General features: G+C 38.3%; 1 protein-coding gene across 1 annotated transcript in view; it reads right to left on the bottom strand.

Moving 5' to 3' along the window:
* Positions 1 to 19,278, bottom strand: part of LOC118583075 (SLX4 interacting protein) — a 172,990-nt gene extending 153,712 nt beyond the window's left edge. Inside the window, exons 1-2 of the mRNA XM_036186369.1 lie at positions 19,133 to 19,278; positions 523 to 580 (exon numbers count right to left, since the gene is read on the bottom strand). Coding sequence (XP_036042262.1) covers positions 523 to 549 — 27 coding nt within the window. The 5' untranslated portion in view covers positions 550 to 580; positions 19,133 to 19,278. The remainder of the gene's footprint in view (positions 1 to 522; positions 581 to 19,132) is intronic.
* Between the last annotated feature and the right edge of the window lie 528 nt (positions 19,279 to 19,806).

The raw sequence follows: 19,806 nt of genomic DNA, 5'->3' as shown, positions 1-19,806 counted from the left end.
GAGCCTCCCTTTATCAATATATAAACAAGACAATCCCCCTCCTTAGATATGTCAACAGGCCAATCTACTCTAGACAGCTCCTCTCTGAGGCCTTCCTCAGATGACTCTGCTCTATGAAGCTGACAATGAGAGCTAAGGAGGCTGCAAGCAAGCAGGAGCGCTCTCTCAGCATGCACCCGGGGTCAACAGCTTTGCCTGCTCCTTTGACTTTGGCCTATTTTGTCATCCTCAGAACTCAGGCCATGGAGATGCAATGTGAATGATTAATATTAGCATTAGGGACAAAGTTATGACTAAACAGGATGCTACACAAAAGATTTGAAGCAAAGAATTCCTTATCATTTGAAAGATTATTAGTTTTCTCACCCATCTTTTCTTAAAATTTTGATGTTAACTTAAATTTTCTATAATTGTAAATTTCAAAAGTAGAGATCAACTTAAGAACTTCAACTTTTAATTAACACAGAACTCATATATGACAAAGTGAGTGAGTTTTAAAGACAGCTGCTGAGCATTACTTACTTTAATGGCAAATTTCTTAGATGCCATGGTTTACTGATTTCCAAACGAGCTACTGAACCTGCAGAGAAGAAAAAGAAAGCTACAGTTAGATATATAAAAATATCTCGGGGGGGGGGGGTGTTATAAGGAAGAACGGGCTTAATAAAATATCAGTAAGCAGTATGAGATAAAATTTTAATTCTAATTGTCCTTAAGTAAAATATTATGCTAATGTAGTAACCTAAAAACTGACCAGAAGCAAATGTACAAGCTCGGATAGCTTCCCTACAGTACTCCACCAAATGTTGTATTTACTCCACCAAGTTGCATTACCCCAGGAATGCAAAGGTGGCTTAACATCTGAAAAGTAATCAATAAAATATACCATATAATTATAGAATTAGATTCCCAGAATCCACAATAAAAGAAGAGAACCAGCTCCTAGAAGTTGTCCTCTGACCTTCAAACATTCTGTGGTAAGTACATGATCTCTCTCTGTCTCTGTCTCTCTCTCTGTCTCTCTCCCTCTCTCTCTCTCTCTCTCTCTCTCTCTCTCTCTCTCACACACACACACACACACACACACACACACACACACACACCACAAATAATAATAGTAATTAATAAAATACTTGAAAAGAGAAAAACCCGGTGGTGGCGCACGCCTTTAATCCCAGCACTTGGGAGGCAGAGGCAGGCGAATCTTTGTGAGTTCAAGGCCAGCCTGGTCTACAGAGCAAGATCCAAGAAAGGCGCAAAACTACACAGAGAAACCCTGTCTCAAAAAAAACAAAAAGACAGAGAGAAAGAGAGAGAGAGAAACCCACAGCTAAAATCATACATGATGAGTAAACATATCCTCCCACTAAGATGAGCAAAGGGCAATGTCTTTCTCTTGCCTCTTTTATCCAAAACTACTAGAGGGCAAATAGATAAGGAAAAGAAGTGGGCATCTAGAAAAGGAAGAGATCAACCCACTTTATTCACAAATAACATGGTCTTGCATACAGAAAATTCTCCCTCTCTCTTCCTCTTTTTTCTCTCTCATCTGTCTCCCATCCTCTCCTCTTCCATACACATGCATACACAAAGAATCTACTACAATTAGTAAAGAACTATGGGAGAGCTGGTGGGATAATTAGATCATTGTTTTAAAATTCATTATATTTTGGCATGTCAGTAAAGAACAAGTGAAATTAATAAAAACAATTCCATTTCTAATAGCAGAAAGAAAATATGAAGGAATATATTTAAATATATAATTAAAGAAGTATAATATTTGTACACTAAACACCATGAAACATTATTCAAAGAAATTAAAGACTGGACTGAGCAAATTAGCTCAGGAACAGAGTGTTTGCCTAGCATGAGCAAGTACCTACAGTTAAATACCAGTGCCATAAGTCAAAGAAAAATAAGCCTGTGTAAATAGGAATATACTTCATGTTTACTCTCATGGATTATGGTACTTAATTCCATAAAGAGAGAAATATCCCCTAAACTGATTCTACCAATTCAATGCAATCTGTATCCAATCCCAACTCACTTCTCTATAGAAACTGAAAACATATCCTAATATCTGTGAAAATATAAGGCATATGAGTACACAAAACAATCTTGAAAATCAACACAGAAGACTTGTGTGTCCCCATTTAGAAACTAAATACAAAACTAAAGTAATCAACATAACATGGCATTGCATTAAAATGTACATACAAACCAACTGAATAAAATCAAGAATGTAAAAACAGATCCTTACTTATGGCCACGTTATTTTCAACAAGGGTGTCAAAACAATTTGATGGAGAAGAAATTCTCCAACAATTGGTGGCGGGACAACACGCAGAGAGCAATAAACTTTGTCCCTTCTACCACACTTCATACAAAAATTAACGTAAAGTGCACCAAATACCTAAAGGTAAAAACTAAAACTATAAAACTCTTAGAAGAAAACATAAATTATACATTTTCATGATCATTCATTTAGCTAATTTTTTTTATTTTGATTTTTTGATTGTTGATCTTCATGTGTAGCATGTGTACACACTCCTGTGGGTATGTTCATGTGTGTGAGCATACACATGTATGTGTTGTGGAATATCAGTTTAAGATGTGTTACATTTGTCTATGCTGTGGAATATTTGCTTAATGACACAGAGATGTGTTGCCTTCTTCCACAATGCACTTGTTTAACTCTGTGAAGCTGTGTTACTTTGCCTCCCTAAAACACCTGATTGGTCTAATAAAGAGCTGAACGCCAATAATTAAGCAGGAGAGAGAAATAGGTTGGCTGGCAGACAGAAAGAATAAATAGAAGGACAAAAATCTAGGCTCCAGAGAAGAGGGAAGAGCAAGAAAAGGAGGAGAGAAGGACTCCTGGGGCCAGCCATCCAGCCACACAGCCAGCCATGGAGTAAGAAAGAAAGAGAGATACATAGAATAAAGAAAGGTAAAAAGCTTAGAGTCAAAACATAGTTAAAGAGAAACAGGATAATTTAAGTTAGAAAAGCTGTCTAGAAAAAGGCCAAGATAAGGCTGGGCATTCATAAGTAAAAATAAGGCTCTGTGTATTTATTTGGGAGCTGGGTGGCAGGCCCCCCCAAAGAATAAAAACAAAAAAACAAACAACAACAACAACAAAAAAAAAAAAAAACCCAACTACATGTGAGTACATGAGTATGAGTATGGAGCCCAGAAGTCTTGCAGGGAGTCTCCACTAATCCCTCTCTACCTTCCCTTTTGAACACTCACTGACCTGGAGTTAACTGATTCAACTAGCTTAGGCCAATGAGCTCTAAGCATCTGTTTATGTCTGCCTCCCCAGCACTGGGATTACAGATGTTGTCACTACTACACCCAGTTTATATGACAGTATCTAACATCCAAACTAAAGTCATGTCTGCATATCAAGTACTTTACGACTAAGCTATCTGCTTAAAACTAGACAGTACAAACTCACAGAATGAGAAAAAAAATAGGTGCTTATCATACATCTGATAAAGAATTCACATCCAAAATATATACAGAACTCTTACAACTTAAAAAAATAGCAGTTTAAAAATGGGCAAAGGACTTAAACATTTCTTTAAAGAAGATTTTAAAATGGTCAATACAGACATGAAACTATGTTTATTTTAACCATCATTAGCCATCAAGGAAATACAAATTAAAACTACACTAAAGTATCACTTTATATCCTCAGGGATGGCTAAAATCAAAACAACATAAGGATCTAATAACGGAAAACAATCCCTTTTATCCAATCTAAGGATCTCTAGTCTAGAAAATCACAAGCACATAGGGAGTAGAGGCCTTCTAAGTTCACATGTGTCTATCCTACCTAGATGACCCAAATGAAGACTGAAACATCCCAGTTTGAAGAAATGAGCTGACATAAAACAGGAGGTCTAAAAATATAGACATCCAAGGTTCCCCAAGAAGCAGCCTGGACAGATGGTGCTAAAGTTAAGTCCACAGCAAAGAGACCCACGAAGATTCTAGTCATTTTAATGTTCCAGCTCAAACACAAACCAGAAATCACTCACCCTGATCCTATCATGAAAGAAAACCAAACCAAACAAAAACCTTCTAAATGAGTGAGAAGTTTCAGAAAAAAACAAACCAAAACTATGATAGGTAAAATGAAAAAACAAAACAAAACAAAACATCACTGGAAGAGTGGGACAATCAAGTTAAGTAAATTTCTCAGAAACCAGCAAAAATGAAAATGATGAAAAGAGAGGATTAAAGAGCCAAAACAGGGTAGCTAGCATATAAAAAATAAGATGAAAACGAACCCTTGCCTGGTATAGTGAAATTTTAAGTAGGAAAAAAAAGTCGGGACTAGGATATAGAATACAAAGAATTAATTAGGTGCCAGAATTTGATCCAAATTGTCCATACTAGCCCTAGAAGCTCTAAAACAAGAGGAAAATATCTTCAATATTCTGAATTTCTTTCCAAATTCCAATTGCATTTAAACATACGGAAATAAATAAAACATATTTAGACATGCAAGGTCTTTAAAAATTGCTGTGGTTCATGTATTCTTTCTCAGGAAACACTAAGATGTACTTTCCAAATGAGGAAATTAAAAAAGAGGAAGAAGTAAGAAATGGAAAGTCAAGAAAGAAAGCTGAAGCAAGCTAAGGATCCTGAAAGGAGACAGATCCCTGTATGACTACTGAACACATAAAAGGGAGCCACTGCAAAAGACAGGCAGGTCTTGGGGCTCCAAGCATAGCATACCCTGTGTGATCCACACACGGAGAGGAATTTCAGACAAGTGGTAAAGAACCTGAGACTGACTTAGGAGAGGTGTGTGAAAATCTAAGGGACTGTGTAATTACTGATTCTAGCATAGACAAGACCTGTGCCAAAAAGAAAAGAGTACACACAGCTCAGTTATAACTAACATTAGTAGTCATGAGAGTAAACACTGAGTATTGACCTAAAAAATATATGCTGACCACAACATTACAGAGATGGAAAGTGTGAGCATATATATGGATATATGTGCTGTTGAGGGAATAGAAGTCACAGAGAGCAAAAGGTATTGCTGATGTTCATGAAATATTCCAAATATTCCAAAACGAAAGCCTAGTAACAGTCATGATAACACAGAAATACAATGACAAGTTATTTACCAATATCAACCAATTCCTTAAGTGTTAAATTCTGCACCAACCTAAAGAGCACAGTACAGAGTTGATATGATGATGTAGGAAAGATTCTATCCATAAGCTCTGTGTGGGGGACTAGCTGTCTTTTGAAATTTTGTGCACAATACCTTTAGAACACTGCTATCCAACAGAAATGCAATGTCAGCAACAAATGTAATTTAGAAGTTTCTAGTAGCTGCATTTTATAAGCTCAAACAGAAACAGGTGAAATGGTTTCAACAACATATTTTGGTGCTGGGTAGATGGCTCAATGGGTAAAAATGACAGCCACATAAGCATGAGTTCAAATCACCAGATCCCATATTTAAAAAAGAAAGAAGAGCTGGGCAGTGGTGGTGCATGCCTTTAATCCCAGCATTTGGGAGGCAGAGGCAGGCGGATCTCTGTGAGTTCGAGGCCAGCCTGGTCTCCAAAGTGAGTTCCAAGAAAGGCACAAAGCTACACAGAGAAACCCTATCTCGAAAAAAAACAAAAAGAAAAAAGAAAGAAAGAAAGAAGAGAGAGAAGGAAGGAAAGAAAAGAAAGAAGAAAAAGAAAAGCTATGTAGAATATTCCTTTACACTGTGTGAATATATGTCACTGTGACTGGTTTAATAAAGAAGCTGACTGGCCAATAGCTGGACAGGATAAGGTTAGGCAGGAGAGCCAAACTGAGAATGCTGGAAAGAAGGAGGGCAGAGAGAGGGAGGCCTGAGCATATGCAGGAAGAAGCAAGATGGCCATGCCATACTGAGAAAAGGTACTAAGCCACATGGCAAAGTATAGATAAAAATATAGGTTCATTAAAAATGTAATAGTTAGCTAGTAACAAGCCTGAGCTATTGGTTGAGCATTAATAAGTAATATTAAGCCTCTGTGTGGTTACTTGGGAGCTGCTTGTTGGACAAAAGCTTCCGCCTATAAAGCTAGGTATGGCTTGCCCCTGTAACTCCAGCCCTCGAGGACAGTGAAAGTGTAAATCGGGGAGCTCACTGGTCAGTCAGCATTGCTGACACCCTGAGCTTCTGACTCAGGGAGGGACTGTGGCTCAGGGAATAACACAGAAAAGCCTCCTCTAGCCTCTGCATATACTGCATCCCCATGCACATTCATAATACACACACACACACACACACACACACACACACACACACACACTACACCACAATAAGTTATAAATATGTGGCCTCCAATGAGTGCTCATAATTACTACTACCTTAATTACTACTACCTGATCACAAGTGTTCTTTTTATGGATTTGATGACTTTTTTTTAACCTGATAAACTTTGACTCTAATTGTTAAGTAGACAAAAATATCTTTACTGACCTTTGAACTCATTTTAATTAATGGTGTCCTTTTTCTACTGTTTCAGATGGGATCTTGCTATGTAGTCCAGGATAACCACAAATTCACCATGTAGCTCAAGGTAGCATCAGATTAGCTATGTAGCTGTCCTGACACTCCTGCTCCTTGGGCTTCAGCCACAAGAGTACTAAAGTTTCAGGCAAAAGCAGCTACAACCAGTCCCATGTTCATCATTCAAATAACTATGCCTATCGCCATCTTAAACACATCCATCTAAACATGGATGTAAGGGGGGGGGGGGAAGCAAAGCTTTCTAGGGGTGAGGGGTTATACTGATTATTCTCAAGACTTTAGATCTTTGAGTTTTTATTATTTGAGCCTGATAAATACAAAATCAGTCCTCTAAAATACATTAATTCATGACTGAATAATGTAGCTAAAATCTTAAAAGAGCCCCATTAGAAAGGTGCTTAAAAATAGTTCAATAGGTCATCTAGATGGAGAAAGGAAACATTTCTGTCTCAACCAAGGATGAAGCATTTGTAGTTAACTTTCTAAATCTACATGGGCTTTCTCATCACACGAGGGTGCCCCACTTTACTTTGTAATAAGGTATGCCTGTCTTCTACCCCATAAGTACCTGAGATCTTTTAGTGACATCACAAAAATTGAGGAACCACCAGCTGAAGGGAAGAGAGGTCAGGGCAAGATTGTGTGTGTGTGTGTGTGTGTGTGTGTGTGTGTGTGTGTGTGTGAGAGAGAGAGAGAGAGAGAGAGAGAGAGAGAGAGAGAGGGAGAGAGAGAGGGAGAAAGGTGCAGCAGCCTTTCTTTTGGACCACTAAACAACTCCCAAATCATGACACGGAGACTTCTTATTAATTATGAATGCTCAGCCTTAGCTCTTACAGCTTAATTTAACCTGTTTCTCGTCATCTATGTTCTTGCCTCAGGGCTTTTACCTTTTGTTCATTCTGTATGTCTACTCCATGGCTGGCTGGCAGCTGCCTGAGTGGCTGGCCCTGGGTGTCCCCTCTCTTTATCCTTTCTTTCTTCTCTCTGCTAATTATTACGTCTGCCAGCCTCACCTATCCCTCTGCTGTCCAGCTACTGGCTGTTCAACTTTTTACTAAACCAATCAGGCGCCTTGGGCAGGCAAAGCAACACATCTTTACATCATTAAACAAATGCAGCATAAACAAATGTAACACACCTTTACATAGGTAAAGTAATATTCCACAACAGAGATGGTTGAATGAGTTCACAGGACAACTGTCTGGACTCTGTTACTTCCTGCCACCTTGTGGGATCTAGGAAGTGGCAGGGCTGTGTTTCAGCACCTCTACCTAACCGAGACAAGGCACAGGCCCCAAATTTAGAGTTGACTAGGAGTGAAAACCATTGGTTCACAGGATGGTAGACAATATTCCCTCTTTATGTAGGGCGACCCCTAAGGTCTGCCTCTTCTATTTCTATCCTAAATTGAACAGTAGTTCAAGGAACAAATAATGTCAGAATACAAATTCTTTCAGGAAGAGAGTCAGGAAAAGTATTCTACAGCTCCTTTGATGGAGACCCAGTAGAAACACCAGACAGAGGCAGTAGAAGCATGCAAAATCATAGTCAATTCTACATGCAACAGACACCTAAACAAACAAAAGCAATCTGACTATAGCAAACAACCAAACAACCAAAAAATAATCTGCAAGGTTGGATTGACACCAGAGACTAAGGCAGACTACGGCACATTGCAGTCAAGACAACTATGTCAAATAAGTAAATAAAAATGAACAAATTCAGATGATCCTTTTTATTACAAGTAGAAGAAAAATAGCTACAAACAAAAAGCAAATTTTTGTGGACAGAGGCAGCCACTGGCAAGACTGGGTCTCACTGTATAGCCATAGCTGACCCACTGTAGTAGACCCTGAATTTGCTCTTCCTGAATTTGCCTCTGCAAATACAGGAATGCACCACTATGGCCAAAGTTGGAAAAAAAAAATAGTGTCTACAAAAAAGGTAGCAAACATACATAAGGATGAAGTATTAAAAGCAATTTCTTTGAAACAAAAACACTTTTAAAATACCATTTAAGCCAGGCTTCCATGAATACAACAATCAAATAATTTGAATAAGACATATATGTGAGTGTTCCTCACACTATTACTAACTAGAAAGTTTGAACCACAATCTTGACAGGCAACCTGAGGAACAGCAACAAGTACAGACATTTCCAGAGGAGGGAGAACATCTTCTCAGATGTAGTAAAGCTATACTCTATTATAGCTGTAATGAACTGTATGCAGCCTTCTGAAAGCAGGCTAGATCGAGCCCATACATTCACAGAAGTAATACACAGTAAGAACAACACTGTAAATTAGTGAAAACTGAAGAACTCCTTTGCTGTAGGATGGTCCTTCTGTACACTGTGAATGTGTGTGGCTCTCATTGGTTAATAATAAAGCTGTTTTGGCCTATGACAAGGCAGGATAGGGTTAGGTGGAAAAAACAAACTAAGGAGGGGTTGAAAAAGGGTGGAATCAGAGACGCTGCAAGCCACCCAAGAAACAGGATGCTGAAGGACCAGAAAGCCACGGACTACATGACAATAAATGATTAACAGGAATGGGTTAATTTAAATGTAAGAGCTAGCCATCGGCCAAACATTTATTATTAATATAAGCCTCTGAGTTATTATTTGGAAGTGCTGTGGGATGGGAAGGAACAGAGAAGAGCGTCCGTTTTACACCCCTTTACTAACAAGTAGTCAAACTTGGGAGAAAATAAATGAAATTGGATAAATTCAAGCTTCCATATGACATACAATGGAAATGCAGAACACACATTAAAGTTTATGTTTGTTTTATTAGAAAATTGTATTTATGGGATTGTTGTTTTATGAAAATAAAACATTTATTGAAAGAAATGAAAAAAATTCATTTGGCACCATAATCTTACACAACTCAAAAATCAACTACAAATGTGATTAAAAACAACAACAAAAAGAAAACTTCAATTTGGGAAACTAAAACTTGTTAAGATAATTTTTTTTAAAACATAGAATAAGGAAAGAGTTTTTAACTTAAATAAAAAAGTACTTTCCACCTAAAAGAATGGTAGTTTGGGTCCCATTAAAATTAACACTTTCTGAGGCTGGACATGTAACTCATCTTAGCCTGGGTTTAACACTGTAACAATAAAAGGCAAATTTGAAACTTCTCTCCCAACTATGAGAAAGCATTTGCAATTCACATATCCAACAAAAAAGTATTTATATTTAGGAGTCATAAAGAACTCTCAATGCTCAACATCAAAAAATATCAAACAATCCTATCAGAAGTAAGAAAAGAACATAAACATATTTCATCAAAGGCCATGTCCACAAGGCAGTCAGCATGTGAAACCACATTCAACATCATTGGCTATCAAAGAAACGAAACTAAAACTGTACGAAATCCCTGCAAGCTAAGAGGACAGTAAATAAAAAAAAAAAAAAAAAAAAAAAAAAAAACACTCAGTAACAACACCAAACGCTAGAAGAGATGACACCGTTAAGATAGACATGCCACATCAGTGGTAGCGCGCCACTCTGGAAAAGAGGTTGGTAGCTTCTCACAAATCTAAACACATATTTAACATATAACCCAAAACGGCACTCCTGAGACTGCATCTCAGAGAAACAGGCCCACATCATGACATAGGAAGAACCTGGGATGTATCTATAGTGGGTAAATGGCTAACAAACAGTGGTGTAATATGTATGAGACTCAACTCAGCCATAGGAAGGAATGAAGTACTGATATGCTTAAGAACCTGGATGAGAGCAAAGAAGTTATTCTAAAAAAGAAATTAGTATAAAAATGATCAGGTGTGATAGCACGTGCCTATAATCAATTCCAGCACTCGGGAGGCTAAGACAGAAGGTGCTCAGGCCAGCCTGGATTACATGGCAAGACCCTGTCTTAAAACAAACAACAACAAAAAAAAAATCTATATATTCTATGGAGTTTGACTTAACGTAGCAATTGAGAAATAACTTAACTATAGAGATGGAGAACAGACTTGATGGCAGCCAGGGCCTGTAGTGCTTGATACAGGAATACACATAAATAAAAAATAAAATTGTACAAACTGAGCAGGTAAATTTGAACCTGGTTAAATTAAAAAAAAAAAAAAAACTTTTAAAAAGGAAACCAATGTCAAGTCTATGGTTTTTATGTTTATATTATAGTTGGGCACAAAGATACCACTAGAAGAAACTGAGTGAAGGGTACACATGAGCCCCCCACACACTTTTTTTTATAATTGCCTATGAATCTATAATTACTTCAAAATAAGATTAAAAAACTTAAAGCACTTGTTCATCCACAAGCACCATAAGGAACTGGAAAGGAGTTACACACCAGGAGAAGAACATTCACAAGACATCCCACCAAAGGATCGGTGTCCAAAATAAAAGAATCCAGCAAAAAATGGGCAATGGTTGGGAGAGGGGTGTCTTCTGATCCTGTACGGTATGGATGTTTGACAATCACTGTGCAACATCTCGTCTTCTGAGAATAGGATCTCCTCACAGAGCGTTGGAGCAGCACATGCTCTCCTCTCTTACTACAGACACAAAGACTGTCATCTTGGGCCTAACAGATGACAATCACAGATGATATCATCTGCCTCCCACAAGGAAAAATGGTGCTAAGGCCTAAGTGCTTGTGGTACTACCAAAGCCATATGTTGGTACCTGAAACCCACTGTCATAGTATTAAGAGGTGAAGCTGCTGGAAAGGAATACAGCATGCGGGCTCTGTCCCTCCAAATGGGATTGATGCTCTCAATAAAAACAAAGGTAATGGACATGCAGGGTCTTCTGTGTTGAGAACACTGCAGAAAGACATATCTAGAATTTTCACAAACTAGTTTTCTTTTCTGTTCAGTTGCCCCAGTGTATTTGTAAAATAAGTAAAATTTTGAATAAAATATAGTTAAAAAATACCATTTGAAGCAAATAGCAAGCCCTCATCAGACAACCAAATTAGCTGGCACTTTGAGCTTGGATTTTCCAGCCTCTAGAACAATGAGCAGTAAGTGTCTGATGCTCATACACTACCCAGTTTAGCACCAGTATGGCATGAGCACATCTGTAATTGAGCACTCAGGAGGTGGAGACAGTAGGACTGAGAGGCTGAGGTCATCCTTCACTATCTAGCAAGTCTGAGGCTAGCCTAGACTACAGAGGCCTTGTCTCAAAAATAAAATAAATGTTACCCACCATAAAGTATTTTGTGATAGCAGCCCACATATACTAACACATGTCAATGCCAAGAGTTCTGGATTCCCAAAAGAGTGTTATCCTGAGAGGGCCCCACAATCACTGCCTCTTAAGAATACTACTTGTTGCCTTGTAGATATAACCATCTTGTTAAATAAGAAACACAGAGCCAGTTACAGAGTTAAAAACCAAGAGGTCAGAGCAATAGCTGAGAGCCTTACCCTTCACTGCTTCTGCTGGCTTTCCTCTCCACAAGAGAGCTACTTCTGTGTGTCCTGTCTTTTTTATAGACTTTCTGTTCTGTTTTCTCATTGGTTGTAAACCCAGCCACATGACCTCCTCATCACTGCCTGTTTGTACAGACCTCCAGGTCTTCTATGGTTGGTATTGAGATTAAAGGCGTGTGTCTGCTATGATGGCTGTGTCCTTGAACACACAGAGATCTACCTAGCTCTGCCTCCCAAGTGCTGGGATTAAAGGCGTGCACCACCACCACCCAGCTTCTGCTCTGGTTTGCTCTGACCTCAAGGCAACTTTATTAACATACAAATAAAATCACATTTCAATACAAATAAAATATCACTATACCTTCTTCTCAATTCTCAGTATCCATCACCATCACTAGAGGGATGTGACCAGGAAGCCTGTACTCAAAATGGTCAGGCTTTGCACAGCATCAAAAGCCCTTGACTATTATCCTTCCCACCCTCCTTCCCAGAACCAACCTCCTTGACATCTGCACTGACTTCACCCAAACAGCCCTTGGCAAAGGTCCTTGATTATGGATCTCTAGGTATTGGTATCTCCTCCCACACATACTGAGCTGATGTCCCCTTCTAAAGTATCCTATCATCCAACATCCACCAGTGGGACCACCTGTTCCTTGGAGCCCTTTGTGACTGTTCAGATTGAACTGTTCCTCTCTTGGCCAGTTACACTTCCGCCCTCATACTCTGCTTATTAGACTCCACAGGATCCTGGTCCTCAGAGTCTCTTCTGCCTGACTGGAGGTTTCCTAGGACAAAGTCTTTTCAGGTCTTCCTTAATAACTGAGCCATCACACAGGTATACAACAGAAGTTTGTTTAATCAACTTTACTGTCCTAACAGTCAGATGCTATAAGCTATTAATATATTTTATATTTACATACATTTATCCAATGAAACTGTATTGTCTCCAATCCCAAATTCTCCATAAAATCTTTCAAATGGAAGTAAAAGTATTCTAAATGTTGATAAACAAGCCATTTAATAAATATTGAATTAATCAGACAAAGGTGAGAGTACTGTGATTCGTATATAGACCGTAATGTTTTATGCTGGAAATCATGTACAATAAGGCTGGGAATGTAACTCAGGGTTTACCTCACATGTTCAAGCCTTTGGATTCAATTCTTAGCTCTAAAACATTGAACCCACCACAAGTAAGTAAATACACAAATATAAATTTAAAAATTAAATGGACGTGTGGTTGAAATTTAGTCCATTTCAGTGTAGCCTTTCACTGTTTTTTCCAGATTGCTTCTGTTGTTAAAACACTGACTTCTAACAGTCATTTGAAGAGAAATGATATTAACCTTGAAATTAAGTTTCAAATTTGGGAACAACTTTCCTGCAAGAATAGCAAGCCCGATCAATGCTTAGGATTTCAAGCACTAATGTCAAAAATAAACCTTTGCTACAGAGCTATCTATTAAAGTCTAAAGTCTTTGGCATTTTTACTTTGATGACTCATTTTATGAAATCCAAGACAATCTCCAAAAAGATGTATTTTCCAAGAACATGCAAACCATACACTTTACACAAGTCTGAAGAGGAGTTATAGCACACCATAAATCTTACAAATACGATCATCCTCTCTTCTGTATTCCTGGGCTCACTTTCTCTAAACTGAAAACAAGCATTCCTTCACAAAAAGGATACTTGGATAACATGTGACCCCATCAAAACTCATGCGCTTACATGTGTGTGCCGACAGGGAGGCAAAGAGGCTAAGCTTTTTAGGGAAATTAATTTGGGGAAGGAATAGAAGCAGATTAGACAATACCACATGATTTTCCTGTCATTTAACTACAGAGCACAGATAAACTCAAATAAAGAAAGTCAGTGACCTTCTAGATTATTCTGTGGGAAAATCGAGGGCAATGTGAAATCCCCATTTGTCTTTCTTTCAGTATTTCTGGCCTGGCTGACAAACTTTTGAAAGCAAAGCCACCCCAGTTTAAAAGGCCAAATATTAACTCTAAGCTTCTAACCTCTCCATTTCAATTTTTTATCTAAGAAATTATTATGCTTCTATTATCTTTCCAAAAAGCTTTCCAGCTATAGAAGTAGAACAGAAAACAGTAAGGGTCCTAGGATTTCTGACATTACAACTGTAATTAAAACATGAGAAATCATCACTGTTGCCCCCCAACACACTGCTGTTATTATTAAACTGATACCCAGAAACAAACTTTTGTAAAAGGTCAATAAGGACAGCTGAGCAAAAGGGATACTGGTAACAACTTAGATAAAGGTTAACTGACAACCTCAGCATAAAAAAGGATTGAATGTTCCTATGACTCAGGGAGCAACCTAAGTGCCTAGCATGCTTATAAAACAGATCCAAACAAGCGTCAACAATGGAAAAAGAATCATTCAAACAACAAAAATCTGACTTTTTCCCTTTCCTGTTATTAAATGTAGACCAGATGTTGAAATACCGTAACAGGATCAATCCCAAGCACTGATTCTACTTTTCTGTAACTGCTGTCATGCCAATCACATGACTCAAGACCTAGTCTCTCCTTCCTGCTGAGTTTCAGTCCAGCCAACACTGCATGGGATGCTTCACTGACAGTCAACATCTATGTATTATGTAGTACTTCATCAGAAGCACATACAGACATCCTCACACAGTATGATAATGTCTTTAGACTCTCAATTCTGCCTCTTCAGATAGCCTGAGCCTATTCAACTCCTCTGTGTCTGGTTCTCTTCTCCATGAAACAGGATAATCATTGGGCTCCGAGGTCATATATGTCATTACTTGGCTCTGTTCCTGAATCTCAGTGGATGATTAGTATGATTAGTCTTAAATATACCCATGAATGTACAAGCAGATATCATGCAATTTACTTTATGACCCAAAAACCATTCTCATAATTGCTATTTCCCAATCACCTTCGCAGAAAAATATCAAACAAACAAAAGGCATCCTGATTATTATTATTAACATATTCTTCTTAATATTTAATCTTTTTGGTACAAAGACAGTATCATTGGAGAGTATATCATTGTTTCACTGGTTGCTAAGGGTTGAAGGACAGAGAGACATAAGGGATAGCTGGAGAAATTGGGTGGGAGCTTGTGGGTAGAGACAGAGGTTGATGATAGACCTGGTCCATATCCCAATTTCAGTGGTAGTTACATAACTCCACATAAGTCAAAACTCAGAAAACTGAACCAAGAAATATTTTATTTTTATGACATGCTAATTTAAAATATTTTAAATTACAAAACATCAATCTTTTCTAGAGAATAAATCATGTCAGTGACGTAAATTAAGTTTTATATCTAAGATACTTTACAGCAGTATTTTGTATTACCCCCACAGTAACATAAATCAAATCCAATTTTAAACTTTGACTTATTCTAACATAATGCAAATGATAAACCAAAACACTAAACCTTAATGTATAAGTGGTATTCTCCATCTCCTGACAAATGGGATGTCTCTGGTTTGGCTTTACAAATCTCTACTTTGCTATCTCATAGGTCTCTAATGTACACAGATTATTGTCCAAAATCTCTAAAGTAATATATTCATAGTAACCTTTAAAGATTTAAGGCAGATTAAATGATTATTTATGTATATAAAGAGTTTTTGTTGCTCTTGCATTGGACATAAGTCAGAAGGTCCCATGTCAGTACCTATGTCGGGCAGCTCACAACCATCTGTAACTCTGGCACCAGGAGCCCCAACATCCTCTCCTGAGCTCTAGAAGTACCTGCCCTCACAAACACATACCCACACAGAGACACACATGTATACACACAATTTAAAATTATTAAAAATAAATAATCCAGGTGGGCAAAACCTGTGATCCTAGCTACTCCAGAAACTGATAGAGAAGAACTGTAAGTTTAAAGTTAGCCTGGGCAACTTAGCAAGACTCTGCTTCAAAACTGAAGTGCAAGCTCAGTGATATAGCATTTGTCTAGCAAGAGAAAGGTTCGATCCTGAGAACTGAAATTTGTTTTTAAACAGAGTTTCATGTTGGACCCAGGACCGCATGCATGTTAGGCAAGAACTCTACCTCTGAGCTACATTTCCAACACCACATTTTGCATTTTAAAAATGTCATACTTGATTCATAAGAAGGCATAAACTATACAAAAGAGCCGGGTGGTGGTGGCTCACACCTTTAATCCCAGCATTCAGGAGGCAGAGGCAGATGGATCTCTGTGAGTTGGAGACCAGCCTAGTCTACAGAGCTAGTTCCAGGACAGCTAGGTATATGATACAGAGAAATCTTGTCTCAAAAACAAACAAACAAACAAACAAACAAACAAAAACTATATAAAAGAAAGGTAAAACAACAACACAAAATGTTTTACCACTGTCCTCTTCTGGTTTCGTTGTATACAGAAGGCACTAAATAACTAGTTTTGTTTTTTCAATTTAAACAAGCTAGTGAACAAAGCTAAGTGAAATTGAGAGCACTGAAAACAAAAATCCCAATGGTTATCAACCAGTGAATTATAGAGATGATTATGTAGCCACACATTGATAAGTCAGCAATTCAAACAGGCTGAAGAATCTGTGGGTATAGCTGTGATAAAGCACAAAGCGCTAACTTCAATCTCCAGCACCACAAAAGAAAAAAAAAATGGAGGGGGGGAAGAAATGAGCTATCAATATAACAGCAAAAATGATACTCAAAATAACTACACATACCCCAAATAAAAACATGCAGAACAAGGTTCCTTTGAGATAACCATCTAGAAAATGCCTATTTCTTTATACTGATAAGTCAGCAACTGCCTAGAAAGGAGCAGCTAGAGGAATTACCAAGGAACAAAACCAAAATTTTGAGGGTCATGGATATGTTCATTATCTGATTGTGGTGACGTTTCACCGGTGTATACATGTAAAGCATACTAGGCTGTATACTTTAAACAGATGTTGCTATTGGTACCACAACTTCATCTCCATAAAGGCTATGTTTAAAAGAAGGTCTTTTGACTTTAAAAGTTATTTAAAAGTCATCTTCCTGGCCTGGGAGAATGTATTTAGACCAATCTCTTTTTCAAATAAATGCACATAGTGGAAAGCCAAAGAATTTCAGTCATCAGAAGGCGTAAACAAAATCTGTAATAATCCAAAGACTTAATTATAATATAATTAAAAACAGCTAGTTAATATTTTCATAGCTATTACTATGTGCCATTTACTTCTTTTAAAAAACTTATTATTTTTAATTATGTGTAATTAAAAAACTATGTGTAATTAGGTGTGTGCCTGTGTGTGGGTATGTTCATCTGAGGGTAGACACCTATAGCTGTCAGACACCTTGGATTCCCCCAAGAAGCTGGAGTTACAGGCAATTGTGAACTGCCTGACATAGGCACTGAGAACTAAATGTTAGAAGAGCACATAGCTCTTAACTGCTCTGCCATCTCTCCAGTCCATGTCAGGTACTTTTAAAAAGCATGTTTCTGGTATTAACTTATCTAACCCTCACATGAGTCCTACCATACAAATTACAAAACTAAAAGCACAAGGGTAGGTAATGTCTATTAGATTCCAGAGCTTGGAGCTGGTAAGTGGAAGAGGTAGGGTGTAAAGCCAGACCAGACGTTTCAGAGCTGATTTGCTTAACCACCCACATGATCACCACCCTCAATATACCATACAGCATGTAAAACTGCAAACAACCAATAGTGAAGTGTAATAATGTTTTCCTTCACAGTTAGAAACCATACATAGCCACAGTGGAAACATTCATGTGCGACTCATTAAAACAAGTGACTTTCATTCTTCTTTCTCACTTAATACATACAGAGAGAGAGAGAGAGAGAGAGAGAGAAACGGCAAAACAACCAATTACTGCAAAGCTAATTGGTAAGGTAACCAATTACTGGATGCTGATTGGTAAAGTAACCAATTACTGGGAAGCTGGCTGGTTCACCACACTCCCAATCTAATATTCCTCACTGTCTTCAAAATCCTAAGTATTTTAAGTAAAGCCACCAGAAAAAGGGAAAAAACAAGCATACTCATAACAGCATGAGAAGCATACACGTCATTTTCAGTGCTATCAAATACCTTAGTAGCATCTCAGTTCCTCCCAGAGTCTAGATTTCTGTCTAGAACTAGTCTGAAGTTTGGTTTAGAAGCTTCCCAGTTGACTGTCATGGACAGCCAAGATTGAGAACTCCTGATTTTGATTTCTCACTAAATGAATACACAGAAGAAAGCCTGGGGCTACAAAATGCTAAGGTAAGCCACAGCCCAAAGTTTCCAAGTCAACATCATAATGTTCCCACATGCAACTTCTAATCATTCAAGTAAACTCGCAGATGATGCTGACCCAGCTGGTAGATAACTACACTGAGCAACAAGGCCACAGTAACTTGAATATTAGCCAACTGGCTTACAATTATGGTTATATACAGCACCGAAGAAATAGGAGAAGTGAGAACCCGTGAAGTTGCTGGTCCAGCAGTGCTAAGAACCACAGAACACTGTGTTCCTGGTTCCAGCTTAATACATGACAAGAGAATTGAATGAGAGCCTCTAGAAAGGGTTGAGTGGTTTTTTGTTTTGTTTTAAACTTTTCTTTGATATTTTATAGCATAGAGCTAGTTAAATATTAAACAAGGGCACTGAGTGAATGAATGAACGAACGAACGAACACAACCTACATCACATCTTAAAACATTCTGAGAATGCCGGGCAGTGCCTGTAATCACAACACTCAGGAGGCAGGAGCAAGCCGAGCCAAAGCAAGTTCCAGGACATCCAGAGCTGTTGCATGAGAAACCACGTCTTGGAGGGAAAATATTAGTAGTCGTCGTCATCATCATCATCATCCCTGAGGGCTATATTTACACCTCTGGATGTAGGCAGCCATAATTTGATACAAATTGCTGTCCCGTCCATTTGGCTCTCTTTTATTCGGGAAGAATTCTCAACATTATTTTCATTTTAAATTTCAGTCTTCCTAGAGATGTTTAACAATTTTTCAGATCTGAGTGTTGTCAAAAAATAATGGAGCGAGAAGGAAAACCTAAGAGAAAGATTGTGTAAGGTCTCAAAATTCAAAGCAAACACACGTAGTGGTACAGAAGATGGGCCAACAGTTCAATCCAGCTGAGGGAACAGCTAGGTTGCCAGAAGTATCATGCTCTTACCTATGCTGGTGGCGGGAGGTGGGCTCGGGCTTTTTATGTTTTGTTACTGTCCAGGGTCACTGGTGGACCAGCACCTGGATGTGGAAACTCAGACCAAAAAGGCGGCAGGCAAACCCTCAGAGAGGCTTTGGCTCACTTCCCCTTTCCCAGTGTCGTCTCGCGCGTCTGAGATTGCAAACACCGCCCAAACACAAGATGGCATAACCGGCTTCACATGGGCTGGAAGCCAGTGCCAAAACCTAAAATGGCGGCGAAACGCTAGGTGAAGTAGCGGGATAGCCGTAAGGATCTGCCCAAACAAAAAATGGCTCCCGTTACTGATCTCAAAGCTTTATAAAGAGACCAAAATAAAAATGGCGGCAGAAGCGGACTGTTTAGAGGCTGGGAATGCCATGAATACGATTGGCAGATAACGAATCACTGTAATTCAATATATAATGACGAACAAGGGGGGAAAAAAGCCCGTAGTGTTTCCATGGTATCACAAAACTACTAGCGCAGGTGTGGAAAGTATTTTTGATAAAGAAGATTAAAAGATAGGTTGAAAAAGAAAAGATGGCTTTCACAAATGCCAGAGAAAAGCTAATTTAAAATATGCTTCAACATAACTTCATAGTATTTCGGATGGTCCGAGGGAGCAAAAGACTTTTCTCTGAAGCAGACAAAAAAAAAAA

The sequence above is a fragment of the Onychomys torridus genome, chromosome 4 (genome assembly GCF_903995425.1).
Source record: "Onychomys torridus chromosome 4, mOncTor1.1, whole genome shotgun sequence".
Lineage (NCBI taxonomy): Eukaryota > Metazoa > Chordata > Mammalia > Rodentia > Cricetidae > Onychomys > Onychomys torridus.
This window is presented reverse-complemented; position numbering and strand designations above follow the sequence as displayed.